The sequence below is a fragment of the Myxine glutinosa genome, chromosome 5 (assembly GCF_964187855.1).
Source record: "Myxine glutinosa chromosome 5, kmMyxGlut1.1, whole genome shotgun sequence".
Lineage (NCBI taxonomy): Eukaryota > Metazoa > Chordata > Myxini > Myxiniformes > Myxinidae > Myxine > Myxine glutinosa.
Genome location: NC_136265.1, coordinates 101,222,575 through 101,244,720, shown reverse-complemented (window position 1 = coordinate 101,244,720; position 22,146 = coordinate 101,222,575). Strand labels below are relative to the sequence as shown.

Here is a 22,146-nt window from a genome sequence, read left to right as displayed (position 1 = left end):
ACCCCTTCACTTTTTTCACATTTTGTTATGTTGCAGCCTTATACTGAAATCGTTCAAATTCATTTTTCCCTCATCAATCTACACTCAATACCCCATAATGACAAAAAGAAAACAGGCTTTTAGAAAGTTTTGCAAATTTATTAAAAAGAAAAAACTGAAATATCACATTGACATAAGTATTCATACCCTTTGCTATGACACTTGAATTTTAGCTCAGGTGCCGCCCATTTCTCTTGATCATCTTTGAGATGTTTCTACACCTTGATTGGAGTCCACCTGTGGTAAATTCAATTGATTGGAGATGCTTTGGAAAGGCACACACCTGTCCATGTCAGGTCTCACAGATGACAATGCAAATCAGAGCAAAAACCAAGCCACGAGGTCGACGGAACTGCCTGCAGAGCTGACAGGATTGTGTCGAGGCACAGATCTGGGGAAGCCTACAAAAACATTTCTGGTGCATTGAAGATTCCCAAGAGCACAGTGGCCTCCATAATTCTTAAATGGTCTGAATACTTTCTGAATGCACTGCATATGTCTGTCTGCTCTTAACCCATTGGTTGGACAGCTGACCTGACTCCACCCACAAATGTAACCTGAAATACTCTACCTAAAGCACCCAGAGGACCCAAAAGACCATCCCTCTCCCCCTTCAGCACCCCGAGGACCTACAAGACTGAGAAGACCCAAAAACCAAGAGGACCCAAAAGACACTGAGGACCCTAAATACCCAAAATGACACAGAGGACCCAAAGGACCCAGGGGACCCAAAAGACCCCAAAGACCTAAATGACTGAAAAGACCCAATGGACCCAAAAGACCCAAAATACCCCAAAGACCCAAGAGAACCAAAAGACCCTGAATACCCAAAATACCCTGAAGACCCTTAAAGACCCTGACTACCCAAGACTCAAAAGACTCAAAAGACCACGAGGAACCAAAACACCATGAGGACCCAAAGGACCCCGAAGACCCAAAATACCCCATAGACCCTTAAAAGACGCTGAAGATCCAAGATAACCAAAATACCCTGAAGACCCAAAAGACCCCAAAGACACCAAAGATCCTTGAACATCCAAAATACCAAAAAGATGAAAAAACCCCAAAGACGCATTGAAGACCAAAAGGGTTAAAAAGACACCAAAGACCCAAAATACCCTGAAGACACAAAATACCCCAAATAGCCTTAAATATCCTGAAGACCAAAAGACAAAAAACACACTTGTTACATATTTATGGGAATGTATGTGAATTACTATTCAGGTCTTTGCTTATCAAGGTGTAGTCGATTAAGGGTTGTTGTGGTTGGAGGGTCAGGAGCCCTTCTGGAAAAAGAGACCGGAAACGGAAGAAGAAAAGACACGAGGTCGAGAGAAGCGACGAGGATTCTTCTTCCTCGCCCCGCTCCGACGAGAGGTGGGATCCATATTGAGCCGTGTGGAAAAGCGGCGTTCCCGAGCCCGTCTGGCGAGAGGAGTTACCGGGACGGATACCTGCCCGGTGGACACGTCAAGCTACCGTGTGGCCGTGCACCGACCCAGCGTCTGGCACCGTTCGCGGCACCGTCTACAAAGACGCGTACGGGTCGCACGTTGGGGCCTAACACGCGTTGCAAGCGGCGTGTGGCTTTTGCCGGCTGTACAGTACCCGCTTCGCGTGGCCAAGAGGGGGCTGCAACCTTGGTTCCCGGTACGATACATGCCCGGTGGGAAAACGTCCACCCGGGGTTCGTTCAAGCGCCCGAGTGCGGCGAAGCCGACCATCATCTTGGTCAGGAGGGGCCCAGAGACATTGTGAGGGACAGAGACCAAAGGGGGCGTGAGTACAAAAGGGGACACACCTATGTAAGATGGCCATCTTAATCATCTAGGGGATTGATTGTCGAGTGTGAATTGTGGATGGTGGATTGCTCGGGGAATATATCCTTGATTGTATCATTGAAATTGTATTGTATCATTACCATTGAAATATATCATTGAAAATCAGTTTTCTCTTGGGTGGAATTCATAGGGATTGCGCTGCGAAAGCGCATATATATAATACCACTTTCTGGCGAAGTTCCTCTCCCGGTCCGGGGGTCACCGAGACCAGGTAGTCACCGAGGGGACCACGTAACAGAATTGGGGGCTCGTCCAAATTACGATTTGCGGATTCGCAATTGGGTCTACGTCCGGGATCTAAAATTGTATAAAATAATAAAATAATATTTTTATTAATTAAAATTTATTAATTAAGTATTAATTGGTAAATTTTTGGGGAAATTGGGGGTAAAGTATTGGGTGAAGGTTAACAGGGGTTAACGATAGGCACCATGGCGTTTGTGGCACAGAACTTTGCGGTAACCCCGAGTGAGGCACAGTTCCGAGCGTTACTAAAGTCGGACCTCTTGAAATTGGCCAAACATTTTAACTTGGAGGTCCGAACTAATTTGAGGAAGGCAGAGTTGCAGGCCACGGTGATACAATCTATGGTGGGATTAGGAACATGGGACGAGTTAGCCTGGGAGTGGCTACCCGAAGAACCAGAAGACGTTGAGCTCCGGAAACTGGAGTTGCAATTACGGAGCCAGGAACGGATCAAAGAAGAAGAAAGGAAAGCAGAAAAGGAAAGAGCAGAAGAAGAAAGGAAAGCAGAAAAGGAAAGAGCAGAAGAAGAAAGGAAAGCAGAAAAGGAAAGAGCAGAAGAAGAAAGGAAAGCAGAAAAGGAAAGAGCAGAGGAAGAAAGGAAAGCAGAAAAGGAAAGAGCAGAAGAAGAAAGGAAAGCAGAGGAGAGGAGAGAAGAGAAACAAGCAGAGGAGAGGAGAGCGGCAAGGGAACTCGAAGCAGAGGAGAGAAAAGCAGAAAGGGAATTAAAGGAACGTGACATGGAGCTTCGGCAGGAAATTAAATTCAAGGAGCTGGAGTTAATGAGAGAACGGGGAGAGGCACCACCCTTGCTGACGGGGTCGACACCTAACCAGAAAACCTGGGATGTGGGCAGACATGTGAGGCTGGTTCCACCGTTCAGTGAAAAGGAGGTCGCGAAATTTTTTCCACACTTTGAGAAAGTGGCTCGACAATTAAACTGGCCGGAGGAGGCCTGGACCATACTAGTGCAAAGTGTGCTGGTGGGAAAAGCTCAAGAGATTTATTCGGCGCTACCAATGGACCAATGTGCAGAGTATGAGGTACTGAAGAAGCACATCCTCAAAGCCTATGAGTTGGTTCCGGAAGCTTACAGGCAAAAATTCAGGAATGCCAGGAAGAGGGAGAGTGAGACCCATGTGGAGTTTGCCAGAGTGAAAGAAAACATGTTTGATCGGTGGTGTGAGTCAAAAGGAGTCGGGAAAGACTTCGAAACATTGCGTGACTTGATCCTGGTGGAGGAATTTCAGCAGTGTGTCCACGAGGACATCAAAGTGTACCTGCAGGAAAAGAAAGTACCAAAGTTGTGGGACGCAGCCACCATGGCAGATGATTATGCCTTAACCCACCGAATAGGGGTCCACAAACCTAACTCCTCGCCTAGACTTCAGCAGGGGAGTTATGGAACACCCGGTGCGGAGGACGACCTTACATGGCGGCGGCCTCGAGATGATTATGGGGACAACTATGATACCCCAACTGTTAGAAATCAGAGGGATGCGGGCCCAAGACAAACTTATATTTCGGGGGTCCAAGGCAGACCACGAGTTTTTCCTCCGGGCCTACTTGCGCTTTTTGCAAGAAACCTGGACACTTGATGTCCAGTTGTTACCGCATGAAAAGGGAAGACCCAGAGCGGAGTCCGACTATTACGACTCCAAATGCAATGGCCATTGTGAGAAATCGCCATCAAAAGGGTTACCAACCATTTATTTCAGAGGGGTTTGTGTCACTGGATGGAGCCTCGACTAACCGGAGACCGGTTAGGATATTGAGGGACACAGGAGCACATCAATCTTTAATGCTTGAAGGCATTTTGCCATGGTCCGAGGAGACGGCAACGGGGGATAGTGTTCGTTTACAGGGGATCGGGGGCGGTGTTAGTGCTCCACTTCATGTCATCCATTTGGAGTCCGATTTGGTGTCAGGACCGGTCACCGTCGGTTTACAAGCCACACTTCCTGTAGAGGGTGTATCTGTGGTTATCGGGAATGATTTGGCCGGGGGTCAAGTTTATGGTAACCGGAGGGTTGGTAAAGAGCCCAGCAGGGAAAATAACACCACACCAGCTCGGGATGGCGACAAAAGTACCAAGTTATTTGTAGGGGGACTGAACTTCAAAACAGAGGAAGAAGTTCTGACCTCTGTCTTCAACAGATATGGGCCGCTGGTGGAAGTGCGGTTGGTAAGAGACAGGGAAACGCAACAGTCAAGAGGGTTCGGCTTTGTCACGTTTGCAAGCACAAAAGACGCCAGAGAGGCAGAGAAGAATTGGAATGGCAAGGATTTGGAGGGTCGGACCATAACAGTAGGGAAGGCATTTCGTAGGCGTCGAGAGGTCTACAGGAGAGTACAACTGGGCGGTAGTTTTGGTGGTGGCCGCAATCAATATTATTATGGAGGCTCCCTGAGTTACGGCAGCTCCCGAAGGAAGGATTGTCAAAGTAGTGGCCGAGAAGGAGACCGCTATTCATGGGACTACAGTGACAAGCGGTCCCACCATAATTATTAGGGAAGTTCTGAAAAGCGGAAGCACTGAATGCGGCGGAGCCGCCGAGCCAAGATTCCTACACGGATTAACCGTGAACGCCACGTTCCTAAAGGCGTCCAGGTAGTGAACTTTCATGCACGGACTAACCGTGAACTCCACGTTCCTCAAGGCGCCCATGTAGAGAACTTTCCTGCACGGACTAACCGTGAACTCCACGTTCCTAAAGGCATCCATGTAGTGAATACTCGGCTTGGCCTCCCGGAAAAAGTGCTATCGAGTTGCTTAACTTTGGATCTTTGATCAACCCCTTAACCTTCATTCACAAGAAACTGACAGTCAAAGTCAGAGGGTCATGAGATGGAGTTTGGCTTGGCAGGAGTCCAACGGGAAATTGAACATGTAAAGGGCAGGGACAATGTCGTTGCTGGTGCTTTGTCCAGAGTGAATTACCTTTGAAAATCTCTGGGGGTTGTGTGAAATTTTGTTGCTTTATTTTTAAGTGATAACTGTGCCCGGGGGGAACTGATAATGTGGGGGGGGGTTGAGTTATCTGGTTTGTTTATCCAAGTTGGCCGGCAAAGAAAGTTTTCGCTGGGTTCAAACTTTCTTTCTTGAAGGGGGGGAGTGTTACATATTTATGGGAATGTATGTGAATTACTATTCAGGTCTTTGCTTATCAAGGTGTAGTCGATTAAGGGTTGTTGTGGTTGGAGGGTCAGGAGCCCTTCTGCAAAAAGAGACCGGAAACGGAAGAAGAAAAGACACGAGGTCGAGAGAAGCGACGAGGATTCTTCTTCCTCGCCCCGCTCCGACGAGAGGTGGGATCGATATTGAGCCGTGTGGAAAAGCGGCGTTCCCGAGCCCGTCTGGCGAGAGGAGTTACCGGGACGGATACCTGCCCGGTGGACACGTCAAGCTACCGTGTGGCCGTGCACCGACCCAGCGTCTGGCACCGTTCGCGGCACCGTCTACAAAGACGCGTACGGGTCGCACGTTGGGGCCTAACACGCGTTGCAAGCGGCGTGTGGCTTTTGCCGGCTGTACAGTACCCGCTTCGCGTGGCCAAGAGGGGGCTGCAACCTTGGTTCCCGGTACGATACATGCCCGGTGGGAAAACGTCCACCCGGGGTTCGTTCAACCGCCCGAGTGCGGCAAAGCCGACCATCATCTTGGTCAGGAGGGGCCCAGAGACATTGTGAGGGACAGAGACCAAAGGGGGCGTGAGTACAAAAGGGGACACACCTATGTAAGATGGCCATCTTAATCATCTAGGGGATTGATTGTTGAGTGTGAATTGTGGATGGTGGATTGCTCGGGGAATATATCCTTGATTGTATCATTGAAATTGTATTGTATCATTACCATTGAAATATATCATTGAAAATCAGTTTTCTCTTGGGTGGAATTCATAGGGATTGCGTTGCGAAAGCGCATATATATAATACCACTTTCTGGCGAAGTTCCTCTCCCGGTCCGGGGGTCACCGAGACCAGGTAGTCACCGAGGGGACCACGTAACACCCTGAAGACCAAAAAGACCCAAAAGACTGAAAAGACCCCGAAGACCCAAAAGACCCTTAAAAGGGGAACCCAAATGCAAAAAATTATTTTTTCTGAAAACCATTGACAATCATTAATTGACAATGACAATCATTCCCTTTCCTTACCCTGAGTTAGATAGAGGGTCTGTATGTGTGATGTTGTGTCGGCCTTTCGTATCAGGTCGTATGTGGCCTGTGTTAATTATTTCAGTCGATCATTGTTAATTGATCAAGTCCATCGTCATACTTATACGATTTACTTATTGTATCGTTTTGCATTCTTTGAAGTAAATTGGTTGTATTTTTTTTTTTTTTTTTCTTTGTATACAAGATCGAGGCTCGTGAAAGAGCTAACATTAATCACACAAAAAGACAAACCGACACACAAAACACAAAAAACAAGGGGAGCGGCAGACAAGATGGGGAGAGAGGGGGAAGGACACAAACACAACATTTGAGAGCAGGGACATCGGGAGGACTTGGGGGGAGGTGGGAGAGGAATAAAACATATGAACACTGTAAGGACTCTGGGGTGAATTACCGGGGGTAGAAAAGATCAAGGTTTTCGATGGGGGAAGATAAGAGATGGTGGTGAACAGCTGTTTTAAAGACCTGGAGGGAGGAGTGGGATTGAAGGGAGTGGGGAAGTTTGTTCCAGAGGCGGGAGATAAGGGGAATGAAAGAGTGAAGGTGAGCAGAGAGGCTAGACTTTGGCAGTTTAACCATAAGAGGGTTGCAGGCAGATCTTGTGCGACCTGAAGGAATATTGGGGGGACAGAGCACAGAGAGAGCTGGGGGAGCAAGGCCGGAGAGGAGTCCGTAGAAGACAGAAAGACCACCAACCTGCCTGCGGTGAGTGAGTGAAAGGCCCTCGGAGTTGACTACATCGCAGGAGATTCCAATTATTCTGAAAGCTTTGGCCTCAACAGCGTGAAGCCGAGCAAGGTGTGAGGCAGGAGCACCAGCCCAGAGGGGGGAACAGTATTCCATTGAGCTGCGGATGAAAGCCTTGTATGTGGTGAGGAGCTCAGGTGTGCCAAGGAAGGACTTCGCACGACGGAGGATGCCCAGTCGGCGACTGGCTTTGGAGGCCAGCTTGGAAATGTGGTTTTTCCAAGAAAGATCATGGCAGATAGTGAGACCCAAAAGCTTGAGCGACAGAACTTCTTGGAGAGGATTGTTGAGAAAGTAGATGGGAGGGTTGTCCAGTCGGTCCTTTCGGAGAGACATTGTAAGAGTGTGAGATTTGTCAGGGTTGAAAGACATGTTCCACTTGTTTGACCAGTCTGTGATTTTGTCCAGGTCTGCAGAGAGTGAGGAGGCTGCAGACTGCCGATCTGAGGGATGAGGAATGGAGCGGCAGATAGTGGAGTCATCAGCAAAGAGATAGAGGATTTTCCAGAGAGTCGGAGAGATCATTGATGAAGACCAGAAATAGCACAGGGCCCAGAACACTACCTTGGGGAACTCCAGCCAGAACAGGGAGGGAAGATGAGAGAAATCCATTCAGGGCCACACGTTGCCTACGACCAGAGAGGAAATCCGCAAGCCATGAGTGGAGATTTCCCTGAATACCATAGGAGGTGAGTTTGGTGAGCAGAGCTGGGTGCCAGACCGTATCGAAGGCACGTGATATGTCAAGTGAGACAGCTCTGATTTCCTGTTTGGCATTGAGGACCTCCATCCATTGTTGAGACAGCAGAAGCAACATGTCCAGAGTAGAATGACCTGGTCTGAATCCAAATTGATGATCAGAGATCAAGCCATTGGAGAAGAGGAAGGATTTGATATCTGAAGCAATGATGGATTCCATGACTTTGCTGATAATTGGGAGCAGGCTGATTGGTCTGTAGTTGCAAGGATCTGTTTTTGCACCTTTTTTGTGTGAAGCGGTAATGTTTAAAGGGGATCCGAGTGGAGAAAGGGGATCCGAGTTGCGGAGGGGATCCGAGTGGAGAAAAGATCAGACCTGCCAACTAATTGATCCTTTTCCCAGACAGAGTGATCGATATCCCTGGATTTTGTTCGCTGTACGCGCAGAAGGTTCGGTGAAGCCGCTGGAGAATAAATTAACTCCTGACACTGAGGGGAGGCGAATGCACAATGCTATTGCTTTACCAATTTCACAGTGCGGCAGTTTCAGTGCACTTCCTGTTCTCCCAACAATGGATGGAGGCCTGCAATGTCACACATCAGGTCAGGGCTGTCTCTCGAGACAGATTTTGAGCTTTCTATCCAGGCTAGCACCATTCCTTGCTCTCCAAACTCCCTAATTATGGCATCCAAAGCCACCTCCACACATGCCAAACAGACTTACATTACTCTTGTAGTAAACGTGTACCTCTCAACGGAATCATTTCATCTCCTCTCCTCTCCCTGTCAAGGCTGGAGTGTCACGAGGCAGTGTGCATGGCCCAGTCCTATTCTTCATCAATTTATCATTCTGACTCTCTGGAAAATCACTTAGAATATGTATTTTAAATTCTGACAAATCTCACACTCTCACCATCTCTCTCCCAAATGACGATTTGACAAACCCTCCCATCTCCTTTCTTAACAACCCTCATGAAGAAGTTCAGTCACTCAAACTTTTGGGTCTCAATGTCAGCTATGATCTTGCTTGGGGAAATCACATTTCTGAGTTGGCCTCCATGGTCAGTTGGCCTACAAAGCCAGAGTGGGCTTCCTACATTGTGCAAGATCCTTCGTTTCAAACCTGAACTGTTTTGCACAAATAAGGCCTTCATCTGCAGCGCCACGAAGTACTGATCTATCCGGTTGGCGACCCTGCCTCACACCTTGCTCAGCTTGACGTCATGGAAACCAAGGCCTCAAGATAAATGGAATCTACCACAATGAAGCTCAGTGAGGCTATGGGCCCATCACACACAGGTGCATTTCTTTCTACCACTGCCTCCTTTGTTGTCTTGCACCATCTACTCTCTGTCCTCTCTCCTCCCATCCTCCTCCCATCCCCCTCCCATCCCATCCCCTCCCTCCCCCCCCACCTAACCCGGCAGGCAACACACAGTACACCAGCAAGCCCCTTCTGGTGAATCTACGAAATACAGGATCACTGCTTGCTCCATTCTTTCGTTTTTTCCACCTGTGGAAAAATCTTGTACATTCTCTTCAAACTCATTCTTCCCTCCAGGTCATTCAGACAGCTGTTCACTACCATCTCAGATCATCCATCATCCAAAAACATGATATTTTCCATCCCAAATGACCCTATTCCAAAGCATTCCCTTTTTCCAGATCATTGTGATTTTTCCCACCTATCCCTCACCTATTTTTGTTTGTTAGTCATTGTGTGGTTTGTTACGTTTCTGTTTCATCCTGCTTTCCCTTTCTCTTCTGTGCTTCATTCAACTTGTGTGCAGTTTGTCACCCACATGTCTCTTCTCCCCTCCCTTTCATCTCACTCTCACTTCCACTCTGCTGTTGTTGCCACCTTCTACATTCTGCTGTTGGTCTTCAACAAGCCTCGATCATGAACAAAAAAAAAATTGAAAACTCGGCACTAAACAAACACAGATCCCATAAGAATTTATATAGAACACACAAACTCACCATTTGTCTGGTCGCTTTGCTCCTCTTCCAGACCAAAGGAGTTCACATCCTCTATTTTTATCTGTAGAATCTCAGAATAATCTTCCAGCTTCTCAACCTTTATCCCACACCCAAGCACAGACAGCTGTTCCGATTCTGGCAGCACACGACAGGGATCCTTCCAACATCCAGCTTGAGCGTACATGGTGGGTGAACCTTTAAAGAGGCAGAAAACACACCACTCTTCCTTAGGTTTGCTCCACTCTGAGTATACCTTGAACCCACACAGTACCTATGTGTGAAGTACCTCCGTACTTGATACCTTATCCTGTACCTAAATCAGTTGCAGCACATTAAACGTTCACCACACACATATGCGCACCCTGTGACACCCACAAAAATAAATTGTACATGTGCAGATTATTCGCACAATACTATACTGTCATTGTATTTCACATTGATGGAAATTTTGATTTGGCCACATGTAAAACACACAAAAGTTTCGGTGTTGATATAGAATCTGAGCCTGTTCAGCAATTTTAGGATGACATTCATTGGTGAGAAGGCCTTACACACAAGCACAACGGATGTGTTTGAATGAGTATGACTGTCCCCCCCTCCATCCCCATCCCCTACCTCCTCGGACACCACCTCCTCCCTCCAGACTCCCACCCTTTCCCCATGACAGGTGGTGGCTCATGTGTTTATAAGTTATGAAGGGTGAGAAAAAGACACACACACAGCCGCAAACACACACACGTTGGCGGCGGCGATGGGGAGGCAGCATATCGTGTGAATAGCGGGGTCCGACTGTGTGTGCACACACACACACATTTATATATATACTAGCCGAAACCCGTGGAACATCCACGGAAGGGAGGATGTGGTGTATGGATAGAGTGTACCATTATTGATGGCATAGGGGATTTGCTTGTCCGAGTAAGAGTTAGGAAGAAAGATGAGAATGAAGAGTGCATATATGAACAACGATCGCCGACACCGGCACAAATGCATGCTCTGGATTGTCCACTCAGTGGACGGCTTGCTTTCGCCTTCGCCTGTCCAATCAGCGGACGGCTTGCTTCGCCTTCGCCCAGCAGACGCCAATACGATGGCGTCGTAAGATGGTGTCGTATCGGCAGTTAATCGGATGCTTTTGGGTCCCAACGTCGGCTAATTCAGATTTTTCGAGTATGGCTGTACATGATAAACAAAGAGCACGGTTCGTAGATCGTAAATCCATTAGTGCCGTGGGCATCGGGTCACTGAGTGCGGCGTAAAAGGGATAACAAAGTTGAGTCCTTACGCTATTATTATATAGATAGATAGATAGATAAGATATATATATATATAATATATATACAGTGATCCCTCGTTTATCGCGGGGGTTACGTTCCAGAATCCCCTGCGATAGACGAAAATCCGCGAAGTAGCGACCATATTTTTATTTTATTATTTATATATATTTTAAAGCTTTATGACCCTCCCCACACTCTTATTAACCTTTCCCACACTCTTATTAACCTTTCCCATACTCTTATAAACACGTCCTATACTCTTAAACACTTTTTACACTCTTAAACATACGTAATTTTAACAACATATAAAATTCTAATGGGTACTCACCATTGAAGATACTGTAGCGACCCATGGGTCCCCCAAGCAAGACCAGCATCAGAATCTCCTTGCTCCAGCCGGTGACGTCACCGGCGGGGATCCCCGGCACCAGAGTGGCTGGTCACGTGACCACCAAAGCGTGCCGCGCGTGCGGGTATAATCAGCTACACCTGTTGATCACGTGACCACCGAAGCATGCCACGCTTGAGAGGCGTGGCTTTCGGTTTCGGTTTCTGGTTGTGCTTTATAATGCAGCCCGATAAACGGGCTTTTCAGTGTTCCCGAGTTGGTTTTGAGAATAAATATCTTCTCGGACGAGTTTGTGTCTTGCCCGTCATTTCGTCCGTATCAAGCAAGAGCCCCGGCTCTTCAATACTACAACTTGCGTGATGAAGATGATGATGAATTAGCTGTGCAGTACTGATGACGATGAAGGTGATGACGATGATGAATGTACTGCACAGCCAGAAAGAGCATTACAGTTACCCATTACGTGGGTAACTAGCGCAAGTGGAAGCTGCCGCATCTGCGTTTTCCATACGCACGACTCTTTGTCTCTTTGTCTACTCTTCTACTGTACACTATGTACAGTATTTTATTTCTTGTAATATGTTTTAATTACTGTATTTTTCTTATTTTTTTACGTTTAAAAATTTTTTAGGCGAGAAAATGCTTATTTTACCACAAAAATATTTAAAATAATAGTATATAAAAATACATTTATACCGCAAAATCCCGCGATATAGCGAAAAATCCGCGATATAATTTTACATATACTAGCGAGAAAACCCGCGATGTACCGAAGCCGCGAAAAGTGAACCACGATATAGCGAGGGACGACTGTATATATATATATATATGTATATATACTATATAGAATATATAGGTCTATATACAGTGGAACCTTGACTTACGAGTGCCCCAACTTACGAGTTTTTCGAGATACGAGCCGTCGCTCGGGCGGTTTATTGCTTTGAGATGCGAGCCGAGATCTGAGTTACGAGCTTTCGCCACCCGGTCACGTGGTTATCTTGCCGTGCAAGTACAATTGCAGTGCAATCTCTGCCGTATATCGCTGCATTTTTGTTTTCGCATGTTGGTTATTTTGAGTTTACGCCAGCCGCCACCAGGTGGGTTCTGGTCACGTGGTTATCTTGCCGTGCAAGTACAGTATCTCTGCCGTATATCGCTGCATTTTTGTTTTCGCATGTTGGTTATTTTGAGTTTACGCCAGCCGCCACCAGGTGGGTTCTGGTCACGTGGTTATCTTGCCGTGCAAGTACAGTATCTCTGCCGTATATCGCTGCATTTTTGTTTTCGCATGTTGGTTATTTTGAGTTTACGCCAGCCGCCACCAGGTGGGTTCCGGTCACGTGGTTATCTTGCCGTGCAAGTACAGTATCTCTGCCGTATATCGCTGCATTTTTGTTTTCGCATGTTGGTTATTTTGAGTTTACGCCAGCCGCCACCAGGTGGGTTCTGGTCACGTGGTTATCTTGCCGTGCAAGTACAGTATCTCTGCCGTATATCGCTGCATTTTTGTTTTCGCATGTTGGTTATTTTGAGTTTACGGCGATAGCTCGCCTTCTCTTTGTGGAAAACACGGTACTGAGAAGAAGAAGAGGATGATGTGCTTGGATATAAAACACGCAATCGTCGAAAAACATGAGCGAGGTGTGCGTGTTGTCGACTTGGTGAGGCGGATGTGAAGGCAGCTGAAGATTTTATTATAACTGAGAAGAAGAAGAGGATGATGTGCTTGGATATAAAACACGCAATCGTCGAAAAACATGAGCGAGGTGTGCGTGTTGTCGACTTGGTGAGGCGGATGTGAAGGCAGCTGAAGATTTTATTATAACTTTTGCCGAACTGATAGAAGCCGAACGATACATCCCCCAGCAAATCTTCAACTGTGACGAGACAGGGCTCTTCTGGAAAAAGATGCCGAGGAGGACGTATATAACGGCAGAGGAGAAGAGCATGCCAGGCCACAACTTGTTCAGAGTGCCGGCGATAGCTCGCCTTCTCTTTGTGGAAAACACGGTGAGATCCTTAACATCCAACAACTAATGGGACGCAAACGGGGCGCCCAGTTTAGCGGTACACACATTGATGAATCACCCTGCCTGTGATTCACCCATGACAGGTTATAGCTGGGTCGGGATTCAAACCCAGGCTGGACAGTTTAGACTTTAGAGTCAAGTGTGCGTACCTCCAGTCCAGGCCATCCTGCCAACTTGTATGCTGCATACAGGTGAAATATAAAGCGCGAGATATTTTTATATATACTGTATATTTTAAAAAAAATTGGTGTGGTTTTTGGCGGGCTGGAACGGATTAATAGCATTTCAATGCATTTTAATGGGGAAATTTGATTTGAGAAACGAGCAATTTGAGTTACGAGCTCGGTCACAGAACGAATTAAACTCGTAAGTCAAGGTTCCACTGTATATGTATATATATATATGTATATATATATATATATATATACTGAAACGCAAAAGAAACTTACCACCTTTGAAACCTTTAAATATCAACAATAACACTGCGTGTAGTAAATGTGTGAACTTATTTGTGGACAATAGTGTCCTCACCGTCAGACAAAACGGTCACGGATGGTCACTTGAACCTTCAATGGTCACTTCATAGCACAGCTGTTGAACAGCCGTTTTGACTGTCAGTGATTAGCCAAGAGGTACGGGATGATTTTAATGAGCTGCATGTGATGTCTTGATATTGGCTTTAAAAAGGCCAGTGCAAAATGGGCATTTTGACCGAAAAATTTGACCATTTTGACCAACTTCAAAAAGACTGAAAACACAAAAGAAACTTACCACCTTTGAAACCTTTAAATATCAACAATAACACTGCGTATAGTAAATGTGTGAACTTATTTGTGGACAATAGTGTCCTCACTGTCAGACAAAACGGTCACGGATGGTCACTTGAACCTTCAATGGTCACTTCATAGCACAGCTGTTGAACAGTCGTTTTGACTGTCAGTGATTAGCCAAGGGGTACGGGATGATTTTAATGAGCTGCACGTGATGTCTTGATATTGGCTTTAAAAAGGCCAGTGCAAAATGGGCATTTCAATCAACATGCCACGATTGTCAAGGGATCAACGGCAGCGTGCCCTGGGCATGCTGCAAGGTGGACTGAGCTACCGTGAGGTGGCACGTCGCCTTGGCTGTTCACACCAGATGATATCAGCCCTGGTGGACAGAGACACCCTCCACAACTCTGCAGATGACAGACCTCGATCAGGGAGGCCAAGAGTCACCACTGCAAGGCAGGACAGGCAGATGGTCTGAAGTCACCTGCGGGATCGATTCCGTCCAGCATCCCGCACTGCGGCAGAAACTCCGGGGCGTGCAAACCCACGGATCTCCAATGATACTGCACGAAGACGACTGCATGACTATGGTCTGACTGCCAGAAGACCATACAGAGGCCCCGTGATGACGGTTGCCCATCGCCGCAACCGTCAGATGGTGCCAGCAGCATCAGCGGTGGACCTTGGCGCAGTGGAACGAGGTCGCTTTCAGCGATGAGTCAAGGTTCTGTGTGGACAGTCCTGATGGGCGTAAGCCGTGAGTGTGTCTGGAGAAGAACTGGCGAGCGATATGCCGATTGTTGCGTGCGTCAAGCCAACAGGTGGGGTGGCCCAAGTGTGATGGTGTGGGCAGCCATATCAGGCCGGTACAGGACGCCACTGGTGGTTGTGGATGGGAATCTTAACGCCCAGCGGTATGTGGATAACATCCTGCGACCTCATCTGCTGCCATTCCTGCTAGACCACCCAGAACTGAGAACCTTTCAGCATGACAACGCTCGTCCCCATGCTGCTCGCTTTACCACTGCATTTCTCCAAGGCGAGAACATCAACACCATGCAGTGGCCTGCGCTCTCCCCTGACCTGAATCCCATAGAGCACCTGTGGGATGAGCTTGGGAGACGCGTAGTTGGCAGGGCCAGGACACGGGCAGAGCTGCTTCAGACATTGAGGACTGAGTGGGACAGAATCCAGCAGCAATCCATCCAAAGACTGGTAGGCAGTATACGCCGACGATGCACTGCCTGTATCCAAAACAATGGTGGCCATACACGCTATTGAAAGGGGACTGACATTGCACCCTGTGCTGTTCTGTACTGTAGAACAAACTGATGAGATGGTGTATCTTGGTCAAAAACTTGACATGTCATCAATAAAATGCCAATGTTTCAATTAGCAATTGTTGGTTTGTTTTATTTTGAACTGTTACAATTTTATTACATTTCAAACAAGTGGTAAATTTCTTTTGCGTTTTCAGTCTTTTTGAAGTTGGTCAAAATGGTCAAAATGGTCAAATTTTTCGGTCAAAATGCCCATTTTGCACTGGCCTTTTTAAAGCCAATATCAAGACATCACGTGCAGCTCATTAAAATCATCCCATACCCCTTGGCTAATCACTGACAGTCAAAACGGCTGTTCAACAGCTGTGCTATGAAGTGACCATTGAAGGTTCAAGTGACTATCCGTGACCGTTTTGTCTGACAGTGAGGACACTATTGTCCACAAATAAGTTCACACATTTACTATACGCAGTGTTATTGTTGATATTTAAAGGTTTCAAAGGTGGTAAGTTTCTTTTGTGTTTTCGGTCTTTTTGAAGTTGGTCAAAATGGTCAAATTTTTCGGTCAAAATGCCCATTTTGCACTGGCCTTTTAAAAGCCAATATCAAGACATCACGTGCAGCTCATTAAAATCATCCCGTACCCCTTGGCTAATCACTGACAGTCAAAACGGCTGTTCAACAGCTGTGCTATGAAGTGACCATTGAAGGTTCAAGTGACCATCCGTGACCGTTTTGTCTGACAGCGAGGACACTATTGTCCACAAATAAGTTCACACATTTACTACACGCAGTGTTATTGTTGATATTTAAAGGTTTCAAAGGTGGTAAGTTTCTTTTGCGTTTCAGTATATATATATATATATAAGCATGGCTCAGATAGTGGGTACACCCATTGTTACATTAAGGGCAAAATATATTGTTCAAGGGAATATAAAATGCAACCTATTATGTTAATGTAAGTGTATTTAAGTATCTAAATCTAGAATTTCAGACCTGCAGCATGTTCGGTTAAAATATTATTAGCGAAGACATACAACACACTCAATACAGGCTTATATTGATATGCACATAACTCGGTGCCCACTTTAATCGGTTATTTGCAGTGTGTGTGTGTGTTGTTTTTTTAAATGTAATATGAAGCTCAATCTTGATCACTATGGGCATCATGCTCAACAAATATTTCAGCAAATTTGCTTCAGTCACAAAATTTTGGGCAAATGAAATTTGGACACCGTTATGTGCATATCACCAGCATGGGCCAACACCACACAATATGCATACTTAGAAAAAGGAAAAAAAGTGTTCAGCAAAATGAGTGTAAAATTGTTGGAAAGACATAGGAGAATACACACACATTTGGAAGTATTTTAATGGACCCTAAAAAGTCAATATATTTCCAGAAACAGGAAAAGATGTGTCGAGGACGTGCACATAACTCGGACACCAAACTTGATGTTGTAATGTTACACTTTAACCCAATTGAAATTCTTTGGCTAATATGACCAATTTCAACATCACCATGAGCTAGATATTAATAACAGTACCTTATCCTCACATATGGTGTTGAAACAACTCTACCAAACAACTTTACCAAGTTGCAGTTTGTTGCATTTAACCATCTTAACATGTCTATTTTATATCCTTTGTACTCTTTATCTGTTTGTCAGTGTGAGAATGTGTGGCGACCGCGACCATCAATAGTAGGTGGCGGAAGTTTTTGAACAATGGATCCAAATGGCACCCATGCTGCATCCTGTACATCCGGATAAGTGAAATAAATTTGACGGTTCCTCAGGAAGACGACTTCTAACTCGTGGCCCTCGTCATCGATGTCATTGACCTGTACAAATGAAATAAAACAATTTCTTTGAAAGATAGTTTTCATAAAAAGGAAATTTTATACATGTATGTTATATACCAAGGCAGACCTCAATTGAATTCGGAATGACAATACATTTAATCATATAATTGTTTCGTCTCTCAAATTGGAATAAATTTGAAATATACTGGCATGATGATTGGTATTCCACAAGTTAATTGATTTGCTTTTACATTTGATAATTTTGTAAGTGATATTTTATGAATGTGAAGCTTTCAATTTTGTTAGTAAAATGGTTATAATATTCTTTCTAATAATTGAATCTAATTTGTCATTATGTATTGATTGCAACATTGTAAATTCCATTGAGAGTCTTTGGACTCTTTGTGGTAGTAGCAAATACAGCCAGTTCTTTAGACTTTTTAAGTCTTTAGACTCTTTAGACTTTAGACTGTCTTTAGACTCTTTAGACTTTAGAAGTCCAAGTCTTTAGACTTTTTAAAAAACAGAAGTATACTGGAAATAAAATAATGTATTCTTGTGTCCTTTTATACATCTGGTTTTAGAATTTAAGTGTGTGACAGCTGTGATATATTGTTTTTATTGCATTGACAATGGACACAATTTTCATGAAATAAAATGATCAGTGCATCATTGTCTTCACTCACCACTCCAACATAAATCTTTGATTGTCTTGAACCTTTGGCAAAGAAGGCAACTTCCACAAAGTCCCCAAATTGATGAGATTCTGCTCGTTGGGTATCTTGAGCTGCAGTATGCTCAGACTCTTCAGTCAGTGTACATAGCAAACTCTGCTGTGGAACTGTGGAAGCTGGTGGGTTCGACACACTAGGGGTAACAGGAACTGCTACATCCTCTCCATCATCCACAGTTTGAAGGGTAGACACTATTCTAACAGTCTTCCATTCTCCTGTCAAATCCTTGTTGTTACACTCAGTCTTTCCAGATTTGCAGTCTTTACAAAAACAGCTTCTCTCCTTGGCAGAAATCACAAACGGCTGTATTTCTCTGACAGCATGCAGCTTCCTTGTGTCCTTCACTGGCGTGACACCACTTCTGTCTGGACGGTTTCGTTCGATTTCATCTTTGGGGACATAGACAAACCGTCGTTTTGTGTGACTATGTTGGTCATTGTGACGAGGGAGAGACAAACGTGCTTGGCTGACTTCAAACAACTCTTTAGGGGAAGACACCGTTACCTGACTCGCTGCAACTGCCATTCTAACAGATTTTTTCACCACACCAATCTCACTATCACAGGGTCCTTTCCCGTGTCGACTGCCAAAGAAATGCATCTCACATCTGGCGCCCATGTCTTTAGATGAAAATGAACAATCACTGAAGTTTGTCTTGCTTTTATATTGAGTTGGAGACCCATCAGAAAACTGAATAATGTAATCCAAGGGAACTTCCTCCTTCAGCATTTGAACTGCCCTCTTTGTGAAGTGGTGGACAGCATGTTGGTCATGTTTGAGATCACTGGAAATGAAGATTATTGAATCTGTTACTGCCACGCTGCAATCAGATTGTGGACAGATGTAATTGGCGACGACAGGGTGGATGGTACATTGTGTATTGGTCCAATGGTACCCTTGGGGAGCATCTCCTGCCCTGCATGTGTAGTTCTCCCCGAAGTCTAAGCACAGGATGGCAGTTTGAGGTGGGATGTCAGATGTGATGTTCTTGTACTGGTTATGCTGCCACTTTGCATTAAACAGGTGGCTGGCGTAGGGCTCTAATTCCCACAGCAGCTCGTGAACGAGTTCATGCACTGTGCCTTGTTTGCTTGCTTTGAGCATTCGTGCCGGATGACCTTCTACAGTAGTTTTTTCCCAACGTTGCCACGATGTTTGACGGCAAGGCGTGGTCAGCACCAGACGCAGGTGGCGTTGAATTAGGCGGGTCCCACACTCTTCACACTGTCTGTCTAAGCAGGCTTTCTTTGGTTTACCATTTACCTCACTGCATGTGGTCAGCTTTGCAGCAGCATACTTGTCGGAGATGTGGATGGCTGGCTGTTGATGTTCTGATATTATCTTGTTGACTGCCTTGAGATTCAGTTCTATGTTGATGCAATATTCACACAGGCATTCACGGAACTTATGCTGTGTGTGGGGGAGGATGTTGATGGGTCTTAGTCTCTTGAAGGTTGCATAGCTGATGTTGATGTCAGGGTGTTGATCCCTGTACTGCTGGTATGTAGTCTGTAGGGATGATGCCAGCACTTTCCTGTGGAAAACTATTCCATCTTTCTTCAGTGCACTCCTAGCATTTGGTATGTCTGAGCTGATGTCCCCTTGTCCGTAGAAGTTCTTGATGCTTTCAATCTGTTCACGAGACAAGGCATGACCTCTTTTCTTTCGCTGATCTTCCCAGCCATGCTCAAGGTGACATTCTTGTACTCTTTTTGCTACTTTTCTTGAAACTCCAACATTCCTAAGAAACCTCAGGCTTCTCTTTTTTATCATCAATGCCTCTGCTAGTAGTCTCTTCTGCCGCAGGGTCCTCTTGCTTCTAGATTTCCCAAGGTTCTTCATTGTTGCAGCTACCGAGTCCCTGACAAACAACTCCTTTTTGGGTGTCAAAGCACCGCCCAGCTTTTGTTTAATCCTCTTTTTGGATGACGGCGACAGAGATTTAATTCCAGCCAGGATGACGTCTGCTTTTAACTCGCTGGACTTGGGAAGACTCTGCAACAGTTTTCGTTTGTAACGAGATTTTGCTGTTCTCTTGGCAGATGAAGACAATTGATTTGCTGGAGTTGGAATCATGACTGGAGCATCGTTAACAGGAGTGCTTGGGAGAGAAATGTTATCTTTCGTAGAATGCATCATCTTCATCTTCTTTGCTGCATAGGCTTCCCTCCTCTTCTTGTTAATCGCCACTCTCTTCTGCACTGACATGCATTCTCTCGACCGTCTTTTTTCTTCCCTCCATTTTCCTCTTTGCCTCTCCGATCTTTTTCTGGTCTTGCGTTGTGGCTCCGTTCTGCTTTTACGTAACCTATACTGCCTTTGTCGCTCTCTTTGCAGCTCTCTATTGTGACTCTTCATTTCCTCAGACAGTCTTCGACGATAGTCTCTCATCCTCTGGTTTTCTTGTTCCCGAAATGCATTCAATGCTTCTGCGTTTTCTTTCATCTTTGCTCTCCACTTTCTTGCATTTTCCTTCCTCTTCTTTATGCCATTTTCTGTCAGCACAATTACTGGACACTTTGTGGAAACCCTCTTGTTTGTGACCCTTGTTTCCATCTTCACAATCTGTAAAAAGCAGGAAGGAGAAATATTATGCGAATGTGTAGCCAACCAATTCATGGCGTCAGTGTTATGTGCTGAACCGAAATTGAACCAATTCCTCCATCATTTATTTTTTGAACAACTGTAAGCATATTAAAAGTTCTAATTTCAAGTTCTAACTGGCCTCCAAAGCCAGTCGTCGACTGGGCATCCTCCGTCGTGCGAAGTCCTTCCTTGGCACACCTGAGCTCCTCACCACATACAAGGCTTTCATCCGCAGCTCAATGGAATACTGCTCTCCCCTCTGGGCTGGTGCTCCTCCTCACACCTGGCTCGTCTTCACGCTGTTGAGGCCAAAGCTTTCAGAATCATTGGAATCTCCCGCGATGAAGCTACCTCCAGGGGCCTTTCACTCACTCACCGCAGGCAGGTTGGTGGTCTTTCCGTCTTCTACCGACTCCTCTCTGGCCTTGCCGCCCCCCCCCCCCCCCAAGCTCTCTCTGGGCTCTGTCCCCCAAATATTCCTACAGGTCGCACAAGATCTGCCTGCAACCCTCTTATGGTTAAACTGCCAAAATCAAGACTCTCTGCTCACCTTCACTCCTTCATTCCTCTTTTCTCCCGCCTCTGGAACAAACTCCCTCGCTCTCTTCAATCCCACTCCACCCTCCAGGTCTTTAAAACAGCTGTTCACCACCATCTCTTATCTTCCCCCATCCAAAACCTTGATCTTTTCTACCCCCGCTAATTTCACCCCAAATCCACTTTTTTTTGAAATACTAACTTCTGTCCTGGAAGTCCTTGGTGTCCTTGTGTTTTATACTTCTCCCACCCCCCCCCCCCCCCCTTCCCACACCTCCTCCCCCCAAGCCCTCTCCCTCCCACACATCTCCCTGCTCTCAAATGTTGTGTTTGTGTGCTTCCCCTTCTCTCCCCATCTTGTCTTCCACTCCCTCTTTTTATATATTTTGTTTGTCTGGTTGATTTATTTGTGAAATAAATGTTAGCTCTTTCACGAGCCTCGATTCAGTATACAAAAAAAAAAAAAATATTGTGATGAACAGTGATCGTAAATCAATAAATGTGGACAAATTCTGATCATTTACTCGAGATTCACCGATAGAAATGAAAGCCATTCGGCACATAACGTGGACATCGCAGGATGCGTGTCCAAGTTATGTGCGGTATTACAACTTCGGTGTCAGCGTGACGTGTCAAATATGATAGCTTAAATTTACCTAAACACACATTTTTATTCAAGGAGACAAATTATTTTTGCCTCACCAAATGAAAAGCAGTACTTCATGAGAGAAACTCAGTAGAGAACAATATCGGGACGATGTTGATCTTCACAATGGCGCGTAACATGCGTCAGCATGAGCCAACCAAGAGAGGCATGAGGAAAATTAAACAGAAAAGCCATGAACTTCTGCACAATATATCGTAAAAATTCATGCAATTTCTTTAGAGTTTTAACAAAACTTTCCTTTCGGTAATAAAGTAGATTCATAATTCTTACCTTGCAGGTCTTTATTCAACTGAAAACATTCAAATACTGGTTAAAGTGAAGAATGATCGGACGACGGCGAGCTCCGCGAGTCGAAATTGTAAACTCGGCTTCGCAAGTC

The 22,146-nt window shown here is 45.5% G+C and overlaps 1 protein-coding gene across 2 annotated transcripts in view; it reads right to left on the bottom strand.

The window, feature by feature from the left end:
- Positions 1–22,146, bottom strand: part of LOC137416384 (uncharacterized) — a 253,620-nt gene that overhangs the window by 198,662 nt on the left and 32,812 nt on the right. For both annotated transcript variants that reach the window (XM_078778400.1, XM_078778401.1), the window contains exon 2: positions 9,728–9,922. In XM_078778400.1, the coding sequence (XP_078634526.1) occupies positions 9,728–9,911 (184 nt within the window). In that variant the 5' untranslated portion in view covers positions 9,912–9,922. The remainder of the gene's footprint in view (positions 1–9,727; positions 9,923–22,146) is intronic.